Below are 14,476 nucleotides of genomic sequence, written 5' to 3' on the forward strand. Positions count from 1 at the left end.
CGGTCGGAGAGAGACACGAGCGCGTTAGGGAAAATGAGAGAGATATTGGGTTACCGGGCCTACGCGAACGGTTTGGTTATGACGGGCGGCTCATCGTCTGGCGGTTCTAAATGGACGGCTGAGATGCGCCTCAAGTCTGGCCCTCCCCCTCCAATCCAACGTGTCACGAGCGCTGAGTCTGCGGCGACCGGGGTCTGCTCCCGACTTTGCCGCGTGCGAACATGATTGGAGACTGGAGACTCCGTAATGCTTCAGTGGTGGCGCACTGGACAAGTACGCCTAGGGTTAACTATTCGGTTCACCCAGCAGGTTGAAATCCCCAATTTGAGCTACAGCTGCCACTCCGCTGCTATTGCCCCTAAATCCAGAAATGTGAATCTCTCAAGCCTCCAATCCTCAATTCGTGGCCGTAGCCCCCAAGATTGAAGCTCGAATCACTAGTCCCCCAAGAATGTCGCCGGGGAGGGGTACTCATGCGAGGAAGAATACTAAGAAAAGGAAGCTTGCTCTCGATGGGACCCATAGTGGAAACCACGGTACAAGACGATTCCAGCACAAGGGATCGTGTGGAAACCATCCTCCATCAAGCATGAAGACCTGGAGAAGCTTGTGAAGGATGACTTACTGCATCCACAAGCAGTCGCAGGCTAGAGGGCAGACCCAGGCATGGCCTGGCCCTTCAATGAGACTGACGAGATCGTGATGTTCACTCCCATCTATGACTGCAGATTTGCCACGCCGGCTCACGATTTCCTCCGCGGCCTTCTCTTCTTCTACGAGTTAGAGTTGATCCATCTCGACCCGAATTCCATTCTTCAGGTGTCCTTGTACATCCATCTTTGCGAAGCTTTCCCGGAGATCAATCCCCATTTCCACTTTGTGGTGCCATCTCTTCCATGTCATTCTAGACCAGTCTACCATTGTCGGAGGTGCAACCTTTCAGCTGTGCCAAGGGAACGAGCAGGACTACTTCGTCTTCAAATTGAAGGAATCGAACAAGGAGTGGTGCCGCGAGTGGTTCTACATCCAAAATCAGCTGCCTCAGCTCGTTCAGCACACCGACCATCTGCCCCAGCATCACACAACTGGAACAGTACCCCTTCCGGCTACCAAGAATGCAACCATATCCCCCAACCTCCTCATGATGATAACGGGTGCCAAGAATATTGGCATGATGGCAGAGTTGGTGGCGCTGAACTTTGTCTGTCGTCGTGTGCAACCCTGTCAGAACAGGGTGCACGCTGGCTATGACTACTTGTATAATGATGACCCAACGAGAATGTGCAAGGATCATATCGGGTGGACTGAATGCTTGGCCCGCTTTCAGAGGATTTTCCATAACGTTCAAGCATTGCCAAAGGCTTTCATGGGTTGGCATGTGATGAATCTTGTCCCCGATGTAAGTAAAAACTACTCGGCAATGTCTCATATCTTGTCAGCATTCATGTTCGAAAGAATTTGCTGAATCTTTGTATCCGAAAATTTATGCAGAATCATCGTGTGTTGTACACTAGCAAGCCCCCGTTGCCCGAATACCTAACTACCGAGGACCTTAACCAGCCTACCAAGAACTCGGACTTGGTCCCACCAACCTCGTGTGAGGTGGTATTGGAAATGATGAAGAACAAGGTGACGGACCCATCTCATCCCCTAGCTGAAGAATGGGATGTACACTTTAGTGCTCGTCATAATGGAGATAAGGGCCAAGGTGGCTCTGGCATGAAATCCTCTGCATTCGAGGAGCCAGAGTCATCTCCTTTTATGAAGAAGAGCCATTTCGTGCGCAGGACGATCCCCTCCACAAACCTGCCGCAGCTCGAGACTCCTACCACCACACGGACCAACTGTGTGGCTGACAAGATACCAAAGGTTGAGGAAGATGCTGAGGATACCTTTGTGGCGCCGCCACCAGAGGTACCAATATCGGCGACCGTGTCTCCGATATCGGTACGCGACAAGGAGAGGATTTCCTACGTCTACAGCTCATGGAAAAAACAAGACCCCTGTGGTGCTGCCAAGTCCCTCGACAGAGCCGACTGAATCGCCTACAAGGGCATCGGCTTCTACCGGGGAGGCTCGCGGTGCCCCAGCACTGTCTTTTCCAAGTTCTCCAGGCCCCGTGAAGGTCAACCCTGCCCGCGAGGAGTCAGGTCCTTCTCCTCCTTCCACTCCGAGCACGACTTTGGCTGTCGCATGGCCTCAATGGGCCGAAAGCATTCGTCGCGCCTCGGCCCGCACGAAGGACTCCAACATCGTCGTGGCCCTTTCAAATTGGTTGCGCACCGGAGCTAGATGGGACAGCGACCGGAGGTTCCTATTCAGCTCTGAGACTAATGATGAAGATTTGAACAAGTTGAAGGAGCCGCACGCAGTTTTGAGGAGCTGCATGCACAAGTTGCAAAAGTACAATGAGGTCATCGCTCTTGTAGATTTATCCTTTGAGGAATAAGAATATCCCATCTTGATTGTTCTCTTTTCAAAAATAGAGTGTCCTCCAGTGCTCGATCCAAAAGAGCGAGATGCTACGCTGAGCAACTGCAAGCATCACTGTGACACCCCGGCCCAGGGCTTAATAGGATTAATAGGATACTCATACCAATAAGTTGCAACTTCTTTTTCGGAAGCCGGTCTCCAAAGAACTCCGAGGTTAAGCGTGCTTGGCCCGGAGAAATTTGGGGATGGGTGATCGACCGGGAAGTTCTTCCCGGGTGCGCATGAGTGAGGACAAAGTGTGCAGAAAAGACTGGTGTTGGTCTGTGAGGACAGTCTATGTCCTAGAAAGCAGCCAGATGTAAGCGGGCCCGGCCTCAGGGAGGCGGGACGTTACAGAATGGTATCAGAGCCGACTCTTGCGGTTTCACGGCACGTACGGGCGTAAGTGCGGAGGCATGAGCACGGGCGCGTGGGGCGCAGATGCCACCGGCATATGCACGAGCGCGTGGCGGGTCAGTGCGCGGGCATCTGGGATGCGCCGTTGGCACTGGACGCACAGACGTGGCACAGGGACCGTTGGCAATGGACGCACGGACGTGGCACATGGGCTGCTGGCACTAGACGTACGGGACGTGGCCAAGAGAGGACGTTCCTGGCTTGGGATTGACCGACGATGACGTCGGTCTCTTAAGGGGGTGAGCATGTGACACCCCGGCCCAGGGCTTAATAGGATTAATATGATACTCATACCAACAAGTTGCAACTTCTTTTCCGGAAGTCGGTCTCCAAAGAACTCCGAGGTTAAGCGTGCTTGGCCTGGAGAAATTTGGGGATGGGTGACCGACCGGGAAGTTCTTCCCGGGTGCGCATGAGTAAGGACAAAGTGTGCAGAAAAGACTGGTGTTGGTCTGTGAGGACAGTCTATGTCCTATAAAAAAGCCAGATGTAAGCGGGCCCGGCCTCGGGGAGGCGGGACGTTACAATCACTAGGGCCGAAGAAGCTCAAGCAAAGCTCGCTCAGCTGCAATTAGCCTGGGAGGTGGAGCGGAATGCAATCTCCCCGCCTCCTCTCCCTCTTGACGATGATGTGGACCACCCTGACGAGCGTGAGCTTGACGACGCCATGGCCGCAGCCTCCCTCCCTCCGTCGCCAGACTGCGCCCCCCTCGTGGGGAGGAACCCTAGGACCGACGTAGGCTTTAACCTTAGTGGGCTAAAACTATATTAAATCAACCATTCAATCAAACTTTACTAGAACAACCATTCAATTCTAAACTATACTACTCAAAACATTGTTCACACAATTATTAATTTACCATTGTACCCATGATCAAATAAAAAAATTAGAAAGAGAATTATCCCACCTCATCTCCAGGGGGGCATCACTTCGGTATGCATCGGGTGCATATGGCCCACCATTTAGTATGGTGCCTCTCTTTTTAGTGCCTCTACCTTTCCAGCCGTTGGATCGAGCGACGTGAGCCGTTCATTTTTCCTCTAACCATTCTAAAAAAAGTGTAAAATTTATAGGAGAAAATACGGAGATATATAACATCCCATTATTTTCATTAAATTCACCATACAATATTTATATTGATAATGAATTTATTTGGTACTGCAATGTTGATATATTTTTAAAAGAACATGGTCAAAATTCAGTGAGTCGGGTTCAGACAAAATTAAAGTGAACTACAATTTGAAATGGAGAGATTGGATGATTATAGATGCATATAAAATACATTCATCATGGTAACATTTTTCTGGAAATCTTACTCTACTAGCGCCTATAAGAAATTGTGCTAGGGGACTTTAAACCACATGCACTTTGTTGTCGATAGACGTTTTGAATCTCGGATGTGAATGCTTCACGCGAAATGTAACCGAAGTATACTCTAGGCTGGCATGATCAGGCATAATTTAAAATCATAGGGACGTGTTTTGATTTTTTTTTTCTTTAGCCATGTCAAGGTTAGTTTAAAAAATAAAAAAATAGCTAACTATTTGCCATTCTTCCAGAGAGAATGCTAGCTGTATTGCCATATGCGATAGGGGTAGGGATGAAAGCGAAAATGTTAGTTACCGTTTTCCAATGACCGTTTTCGAGATTTTACCGACTTTTAAGGCTAAATGAAAATGAAAATTATTATCGAAAAAATGAAAACAAAATGGTAAAAAAATATGAAAATGAAAGCGAAAGTGATTTGAGCATCTTCCGATCGTTTTAGAGAAATATCGTATTTTTGCGGTATTCTACCATAGTTTACTGATAGAAATACCATATTCACGTACAATGCCAGCACAACCTGCTATCTATATTTTTAGAATGTCATACCTCTATTTTTAGAGAGTCATGACTCATTATCCTAACCCTAAATCACAACCTAGCGATGTGAATTCATGGGACTATGTATAATTTCATGGATGACGAGATTAATGTCTAAAATTTTAGTATTATGAAATGAGATACATGTCGTGGATGGATTGATACTTGGACCAATATCTTAAACCATTAGTACTTGTGTATGAAATATGTCAAATCATATGGTCAATGTTAATGTTGTGTTCTATGGTTTGACATATTTATCGTTTTTTCAAAATATCATTTCGATGGATTTCGATCGTTTTCGATGTGTCCTCGACTGTATATTTTCGTTTCCGAAATTACCGCATTACCGATGTCATTTTCATTTCCGATAATATCGTATCGTTTTCATTTCTGATGAAAAAATGTGAAAGTGAAAGTGGTGGAGCCTTTCGCCGATCATTTCCGACCGTTTTCATCCTTAGTAGATGACCCTAGCCATGTAGTGGCAAAAGATTCAACCCCCCCCCAAGGCCCCCACCCGCCCACCCACTAGCCGTCGATGTAATTAAAGAGGTTAACATGGACCATGCACGTTTCCACGAGAGATGGAACATGCCCCTACACAGGTACATCAATGACTCAAAAGTGGCGTATCTAAGATTTCAGAAAGGGTATGCCACAATCCCACAATATTTTTTTCCCACTTGTAATTCGCTATAATCCATATATAATTCGGTAATAACATTTAAATTTCATCCAGAAATTCCGTTACCAAGAATAAAATTATATTCCAAGTCTTAAATTCCACAGTTAAATACCGATGTTGTATAATTATAATACAAATAGTTCAAATATAGTAGTTCAAATGAATAACAGAAGCTACTTCTTGTCCGGTCTATGATTTTTAAAGTTCACGAAAGTCTCGATTATGTCATTTTCATCCACCTCAAAAAAAAAAAAAATACCCCGCTCAATGCATGGACAAGACAATCATTGAAAAGAGCATCATCCAACTTATTTCTTTTCTTAGGTTCGACTGAAAGCACATAAGATTCCTCTTGATCTTCCGCTTCAATCACTTTTGTAGCTGAAGCTGGTCAAGGAGATAAAGCAGCAGCATATTTCTTTGTTTCATATTTCCTAAAAAGAGAAGCAATATCCTCGTTCCTCTTTATAGTTTAATTGTGCTTCATGTGTGGAGTGGAGGGCCAAAGCGCCGAGGTCACGCTCGCGGCTACAGAAGGGATAGCCGCCGTGCCGCCCAAACGGCTGCGGCCTGCGGGCGCCGTCGGTCGGCGGAAGCGGCACAGCAGCACTGCAGCAGCGTCGATGTTGAGGGACTCTGAGACAGAGGCTCAGCAGCGGCTTGTGGAGGGAAGCCTGGTGCGCAGATGACGTGGCGTCGAGGCGAATCGGGGCCCGGCGGCCGGTGGCGCCGTCAGCACGTCGCCCAATACCGCGGAGCCGCGACAGCGAATCGCCTCGGCATGAGCGGTCGAGCGCCGCCAGACCGTGTCTTGCTGCTGCGTTCCGTCTCCCGTAGTCCCGTGAGAGAGACCTCAGGCTGAGGTTACGTGCTTTCACCATGGGCCTTAGGCTTGTGATGGAAATTTATTTTACTAGACGGGCCGGAATTTTAGGTATGCCATGGCATATGCGGCCCACCCGTTGGGTCCGCAAATCAATGGGATCAGTCCGATTCCTGGACAGCTACTTCATTTCACTGAAGAATATCCGACAACAGCAACGTTGGACAGGAAGGGGAAGGCACCGGCTGTAGCAAGTACGAAACAGCATGAACAAGTGCCTTAATGCAGTAAGCGCTCGGAATGGACTCCTCCTCGATCAGCTGGGAGAATCAAGATAAATATGGACGCTGCATTATTTAGAAACAATAATTTGGTAGGATTGGGCACTGAGGGGACAGATGAGCAGGACACTGTGTATTGTCATCAGGGCACCAACAAGTCCGTTTTGATTGTGTGGATGCACGCAGAGGAGGCTGAGCTAATGGTGTGCAGAGAGGGTCTGCGGCTGGCTATTGGCTGCAGCTGCCCATCACACTGCAAATCCAAGGATGGTCGTGATCGATTCCGACACCACATTAACAAGTGAAGGAAGGTAACAATTTAGCGCTGATGAGGGGATGCGCCTCTGGCACAGCGGTAACTCCCGCTGATGGGAGCGTACCGGCGGGGTTCGAGCCCCCGTCCGCACCTGGGTATCGAGGCTGTGTGCGTGTGTGCTGGGTGTGTGTGCGTGTGTGGTGGTGTGGGTCCTCGGTATGACGCATTCCGTGACTACTCGGGCAGCCTCGTCTGCGTTGAGTCCGGTCAGCGTGGGCGTTCAGAAATCTTACATGACTCCCCAGTGCTCCTGGGTGCTTTAAAAAAAGCGCTGATGAGCTCCAACAAGTCGAGTTTGTACACGCACGGCAATAGAACCTGTAATAGATAGGGTTGCACATGAGAACTAGCTGTGTGTGCGGGTGTGTGTGTGTCTATAATACCCTGTTGCAAATTAATGAATCTCGACCTTTCCTAAAAATAGAACCATAATGTAGAAGCAACAAGACAATATTGCCTAGCAAATCTCTTGTATTAATTGTTGGTTGACTTAAACAAAAATCCAAATTCCATGAGGATAAACAGTTGTGTAACCATTCAGGCCAGACATTTATGAACTCCCAAGAAACAAAAAATGGCAAGCACATGCTAATAATCTCTAGGCGGCATGCATCCACCCTCCAGAAAGTTTCTTTGAAACACACACAGTTGATCGGTCAAAATAGACCCAATTACATTTTCTTGATTGATCAATCCACAAAAGGGCGCCGTACGTCAAGCCCGAATCCGCCAAAGAGTACGTGGCGCGGTAGTAGAAGTGCTGCAGCCCTAATAAAGAGCGGTCGTCGGGATCGGTTTTGGGAACACGTCGCGGCCGGACGGTGGCGGTCAGAAGCTCAGGATGCCGGAGCACTTGCGCTTGAACCACCGGAGCCCCCGGCGTATGGAGGCCTTCACCTTGCCCTCCACCGCGTACGCTTTGTACCCCGCGACCCGCCGCCGCCGCTTCATCTCGGGGTCGCCGAAGCAGCCCACGCGGACCCCGCGCACGCCGCCGCCGCAGATACCGCTGCGCCGCCTCATGCCCGCTGCAGGCACCGGCGGGGTAGAGGGGGCCTGTGGCGCCATGGCGGGCGGCGGCTGTCACGGCGGCGGTGGCAGCGACGAGATCGTGTTGATATCTCGCGGGAATTGCCTCTTGGGGCAGGCCGTGCAGGGATAAGGCACGATGTAGTATGGCCGGAAGAGGCCATTCAGGGTGAGCGGTGGTGGAGGCTGGCCAAGTGGCCAACTGGCCATGGAGAAAAAGGTGGACGCGCGAGTGCAGAATGGAATATGGAGCGAGGAACGTGGGGCTGGGACTCTGTTGCTTAATTTGGAGCATCATGTAAATTTTTTTCCTTCAATTCTGGAAAATGGCCATGACCAGGGGCGGAGCTAGGCTAGGCCGACGCCTAGCGGCCTAGGGCAACTCCACGGGCGAGCTGTGCAGGCTGGACTTGACCTTCATGCTACGGTGTGCTACAGTATGGAGAGCCAAGGCACTAGTGGGCAGTGGCCCTATCCTTTCCTCCGCCACTGGCCGCGACTATTTCCTTCTACGAAAGGTATGAAATGTTAGAAAATCAGTCTAAAAAAGATGCCAAAACTCATCTTCTTTATTCTAGGCAATCCTAAAATAATGTCCGCGGTGCATTACGAACATGTAATTTTTTTTGAAGAAATAATACGAACATGCAACGGCATGTACAAAATTGAGGATTGAGTTGCGAGCTAACTTTTTGGCGTGCCGTACAGCTAGCAAGGAACCACTCCAAATATCTCATCTTAGGTGAAAACATAGACTAGTCAGGATGTCCTTCACCTTATTCATACCAAAGTATCATATTGATATCCACCTCCATATGCCCCCTAAAACAACATCAAAGAAACAAAGCTGGATTACTTTTCTTCACTTATAATTACACCTGACTTGACTCATTTTCTTATTTTTCACATTTGTTATTCGTAGCTTCATTGTTCAGCTACCATCGCTACCGCTTCGCTTTCGGTGCCACCACAACTAACACTCTTGCTGCCTCCTTTGTCTCTTGTATCCTAGCGTTAAAATCTAGTTCTCTCTACCTCCTCCATGCCTCTCCTTCCTCCTATGGAGACCATCCATGCTTGGAACTGATTTTCCTATCCTTTTTCCATGGATGTTCTTCTGAATATTTCTCCTTTTTTGAGGAATATCTAACATTAGTAGTTTTTGATGAGCTAGGGAGAAGAATAAATATAAGAAGGTTATAGTCATTGTACAATTCATGTTCATGCTTGCACAAATCCATTTTAATAAATAAAGCAATTTTTGTTTCCAGCAAAACATTTTATCATTTAATTCACAAAAATTATTTTCAATTACTCTACTATTATAATATTCTTTTAATCGAAAATTTTCAATGATATTTTCTACTTCTAGGATATGGGAATAGTGGTAGTAGTGCAGCCTTTGGTTTGGGTGGATGGTTAGTGTTGATAAAGATGAACACTGAGGGCATCGGGTGGAGTTAGGCCATAGCATATTTTCATGAGTTGCAGGATTATTTTTGGGGCCTTATTGTGAGCCGAAGAAGGTGGACAACCGGATGATTTTCACCATGCAACCTTGACACTTTGACAATCTTACGATTATTAAGGGCCAAGGAAGGTACATGTGGACCTTCATGAGGCCTAGGGACACTAGGGACACTAGGTCAAGGGCCCCCGGGCATTGGCCCATTTTCTCCACAATATAGCCGCGCTTTTTTCTTTTTTATATTTTTTTAAAATAAAAATTTCAAAAATATATGTCCGCTTTGAAATATTCCAAAAATATCCCCCGGTCGCCCCCCATAGGGCGACAGGCCCTAAGTGTAATTTTTTTCTTCAAATTCGCAACGACGTCCCTGGCAAAAAAAAGAGGCATGTCGCCCGTGGGGGGGGGGGGCGACATGGTCTCCTTTACCCTATATAAGCCCTGGCCGCTATATGCCGCCATCTCCTTTGTCATTTGAGCCTAAAAATTCAGGAAAAAAGAGAGGGGTGAGGAGAAGAAAAGCGGCGAAGCTCTGCCGAATTGCGTACTTGTGATCTACCGGTAACTTCCGTATGAATCCATTGATATTGTATAAAAAATTAATTTAATTAGCGGATTAGCTGAATTAGATTTGGTGCTTTAGAACACTCGTTTAGTATTACAATTTCAGTACTATTACAGACTTGTTTTTAAATTAATTATGAATTAGAATAGAATTATGAAAGTACCTTATTGATGTTGCAGCATAAGGCAATGGCTGCCTCCAATTGTGGCGGATTTTCATGGACCGAAGAAAAATCTAGTATAATACTTGATATCATGACCCATCTTGTTATCAGTAAGAAGTTGGATCCGTTGGCGGATGGTACGATAGATATGGTGTTGTCCAAAGTAGTAGAGTTTAAAGATTTCACATTATTTCGAGGTATTACGACGCAAGATGTAAAGGGACACCTGCTAGAACGTCGGAAGATATACATGAGAGTATGTGAACTAGCGAATCATCCTAATATCATTGGATTCTTTCAAAGTTCTTGTAAGATATGGATGCGGTCAGAGGTGTATGAGATGCACATTAAGGTAACTCTCATTCAGTTGTAATCCCGTCCGTCATTTCGAATCCATATTTATAAAATAGTAACATTATTTTTTTAATTATATGCTAGGATTACCCCGAGGACACGGAGTTGATTAACAAAAACGATACCAAATTTCCGTAAATTGGTATGTATCTTCGGTGGACTTATGCCGCAAACTAGACGAAGGAGGCGGATAAGATCTTCGGGTGATAGTACTTGGCCTGCGCAAGAACAGATGCCCGGAGGTTCGTCGAGTCATGCTTCAGCACCTCAACCACCAACTTGTCTTAACTGGGATGACGACATGGATGACTTCATGCCCCCCAAACCATGGCCTCCAACACATGATGTTCCTCCCCCTGTACATGAACCTAGAATCAGAAAAGAGGCAAAGGGAAAGGCAAGAGGTTCGTCAAGTCATGTTGCACCACCTGCAGCACAAAGATGTGTTAACTGGGATGACGACATGGATGACTTCATGCCCCCCAAACCATGGCCTCCAACACATGATGTTCCTCCCCCTGTACATGAACGTAGATCCAGAAAAGGGAGAAAGGGAAAGCCAAGAGGTTCGTCGAGCCATACTACACCACCTGCAGCACCACCATCTGTCAACTGGGATGACGATCTAGATAATTTCATGCCATGATCTATAACATATGATGTTCATCGGTTTAAGATGTATTCGCATTTAGTATTGTTAATGTTGTATTATGCTTGTATGTATGTCTCGTACCTAACTTGCATTCACTGGACATGTACATAATGTCAAGTTTGAATCGTACTTAGTCGTAATGGAGCATCGAAGTATAAACATGTCACTAGAATACTAAAAAGCACATATTTAATTAATATAACGATAAGAAATTAGAATTAAGAAATGCATTACATAATGTGAACCATCAAATTTTACATCATAATACAACGATAATGAAACACACATCACACATGCAGTGGCATGGAAGAACCCGTTGCAAACTACGGTAAACAGATTCCGGACTAACCTAACATGCCTTAGGTAAATTAAAAAAAACAGAACAAACACAACGATGCAGTATGTCACTACCACTAGGGTAGTCCTAGTAGCCGTACCCCCACGTAGCAAACTGCGTTGAGCCTTCTCCGCAGTATCCACCCATTGCAGGTGGTGCAGGCGGTGGTGCCGGAGGCGCAATGCCCTTTTTCTTGTGACAAGGGCAGTTGCAGTAAGGAATAGTACATGGTTCATCCTGCGAACCGGCAGCATTGCTGGTATCATCAACTTCGTCGTCTTTGTTACCCTCGCTCACTTCCTCATAATGATTCACCTTGCATTCCAGATCAAAGATCTTTATCTAGAGGTACTCGATGAACTCCTGAACAGAATCAATTGGTGCAGGATCGACCCATCTAGTAAAACCACAGTTTTCTGGAGCATCGGAAGACTGCAAAATAAATTTCATGTAAGGTGTCTCATTGAAGATAAAGAAATGAAAGAACCGAGTATTACCCATGCGTGTGGACATTTAAAGAAACGCCGACCGCCATCCATCCCGTCGGTGCACATCTGCACTAAGTAGTCCTCACCATGTCTGCATTTTGGCCACGATTCTCTACGGTTATCGTATTGTCGAAGAGGAGTTTCATTGGTAAATTCACTCTTGTGCTGTGGCGGAAACTCAAACACTGGTTCCGGAAAGGAATCAGGTCCAAGAGGCCCCTCCCATATTATGGGGTCTCCCTTTCTTCCACCTTTTCCTTTCCCAAAACCTTAGTAATTCTTCCTGCTAGACCCACCTCCAGACATTGGGCATACAATGAGCTTTGGTGTTTAAGTGCTGCTGGGAGTTCACAAACTTCGGAGTATTTATAGGCGCACAAATGTTTGATACCCGGAGTGCGGAGTGTAAATGCACCTAAAAATCCTACATGACAACACAGTGAAGAGGCTAGCTGACCTAACACTAAAAAGGCTAGATTCGATTCTCGAAATGACTACTCGATGCATCTCTGTGCATGCAGACTCACAGCCCTGCATTGATGCAGCTCGGTCGATCGCGCCAAGATGCCGCCTTCCCCACTACACGCCACAGACCTGCGCTGTAGAATGACAGGTTCGTCGTCCTCGGCAGAGAGACTGCTTTGAAGGTGAGCTGCAGTGGTTGCCGTGTTGTCACATCTTTTTGAAATGGTGGAAGGGCACTGCTAAACATGTCACGTATGTCTGGGCAAAGAATGCGACATTTGGGAAATCCGTGATCGCCGTGCTGAGCAGTGGCAACATGTGATCTCGTACTCGCAGCTAGATACACTATGGTTCCTATTTTGAGCTATTCGAGCGTGTAGTCGTCATCATCGTCGGCAGGATCTCGGCTGCTAACTCCTACCGCACCTAACTTGTCCTTCATTAAATCACGGAAAAAAAATCGCAAGAACTTCCCTTATTTCACGAGCATTCTGGAACCCACAAACATAACAAGTTCACATCAATAGTATCTATAAAAATAAATGACAAGTAAACTAGCACAATCATAAACATCGGATACAAATAAGTGGTCCACAACTATCTCATTACAAATAAACATCAGAGATACAAACATCAGATATATCTAACCACCCCTAGGGCGTCGGACCCTCTTAGCCCTTTGATGGGCACGGACATGGCCCTCGGAGTAGGTGAGAACATCCGGAGACCTCACCTGTCGCTCAGGACGCGCAAGGGGCTGCGGTGTCTGCTGCTGAGAGATCCCAAGTGGTGCTCCTCCTAGCTGTGAATACCCCAAGACATCGGGGTCACCTTGCGCGGCAGGCTCTTCTGGAGTCAAGCTGTCGAAGTCGTCTAAGGTGAAGGTCTCGTTATCTGGTCGAAAGGAGGAAGAAGAAGGTCCGGCGCCCGCATCAGGGTAGAATCCTACGCAAAAAATGTGGATGTTAGCGTACGCTCGTATATTTCGTAATGACATGTAGAAACCGAAATACGAAACATAAACTAATCTGTGTAGACCGGTATCTGTGGCCCCGGTACCATCCCTGGATACGGTCCGCCAACTGGTGCTGTCCCTCTAAACATTCCGGTATGGCCGAACGCAGTAGCTGGATCGTATCCTGTATGTGATATTAGTAAATATGTAGGAACACTTGATCTAATTTTAAAGAGATATGTACGTTACCTGCACTTGGGAAGAACTGCGATGTCGGCCCGTGCACGGTCGACGGACACGGGAACGACGACGAGGCCTGGGACGACCCGTGGCTGTCTTCGTACTGCACACGGCTTCCCAAGTTGTGCACTACCTGACACAACTGATCACGCTGCCTCGACCATGCCTCTGTCTGCTCAAACTGGGTCATTGGGGATCCGGCACGTACCCTCGTCAGGTAAGTCGAGTAGTCCGTCTCCATCATGTGTGCAAAGGCGAAACTGCATCCATTCAGTAAAGGTACAGTTAGAAACACATGAATTATCTTACGAATATGAATATATATATATATATGCAAATATGATCAAGAGACTTACCGCGCCAGCTAGTGCCTCCACGTGGTGCCGAGCATAGCCATCCTGAGGCCTCGCCTGGTGTGGCTGCGGGTGAGTGTCAACATAAACCAGACGAGCCCGAGTCCGGGGTAAGTACCAGGTGAGGTAAGCCATAACGGAGTTGTCTGTGTGTGGTCCTGTTGGATGGACCAAGTGCTCGTCTGCCTGTTCCCATTGGTCCACCCACGGCTGCATCTTGGTGAGCCAATCATCAGAGCACGGCAAGCCACTCCTTGACAACCTACAAAAGTGGACCACGAAGAATCGTTAGATTCGACACGAATGTATGAGCCAAGTTCATTCATAATTACCTGTGATCCTGGTGACTGACACGCTCCAACGCGGTGGGTACCGGAAACTCCTGGCGCTGCCCAAACTGTCTCCTGACTCTCCAGGGGCAATATGCCTCAACCGCGATGTCATAAACCAGGACGGCGGTAGTAAGCCACAGGCTCGCATTCGCGGAGCAGTGCGAAGACAGGCCTGCTGGTGCACGGGTAGCCACAGCCTCTGGGCTGTAAA

General features: G+C 47.3%; 1 protein-coding gene across 1 annotated transcript; it reads right to left on the reverse strand.

Annotated features, from left to right (window-relative positions):
• Window positions 1–7,298: 7,298 nt before the first annotated feature.
• LOC120710570 lies at window positions 7,299–8,092 on the reverse strand. Its single transcript, XM_039996218.1, has one exon. It carries the CDS (start codon window positions 7,930–7,932, stop codon window positions 7,693–7,695), a length of 240 nt encoding a protein of 79 aa, XP_039852152.1. The 5' UTR covers window positions 7,933–8,092; the 3' UTR covers window positions 7,299–7,692.
• Between the last annotated feature and the right edge of the window lie 6,384 nt (window positions 8,093–14,476).

Source organism: Panicum virgatum, chromosome 5K (genome assembly GCF_016808335.1).
Source record: "Panicum virgatum strain AP13 chromosome 5K, P.virgatum_v5, whole genome shotgun sequence".
Classification (NCBI taxonomy): Eukaryota; Viridiplantae; Streptophyta; class Magnoliopsida; order Poales; family Poaceae; genus Panicum; species Panicum virgatum.

Excerpts from the sequence above, each read along its gene's own strand:
- LOC120710570 (XM_039996218.1), bottom strand. The coding sequence starts at position 7,932 with ATGGCGCCACAGGCCCCCTCTACCCCGCCGGTGCCTGCAGCGGGCATG.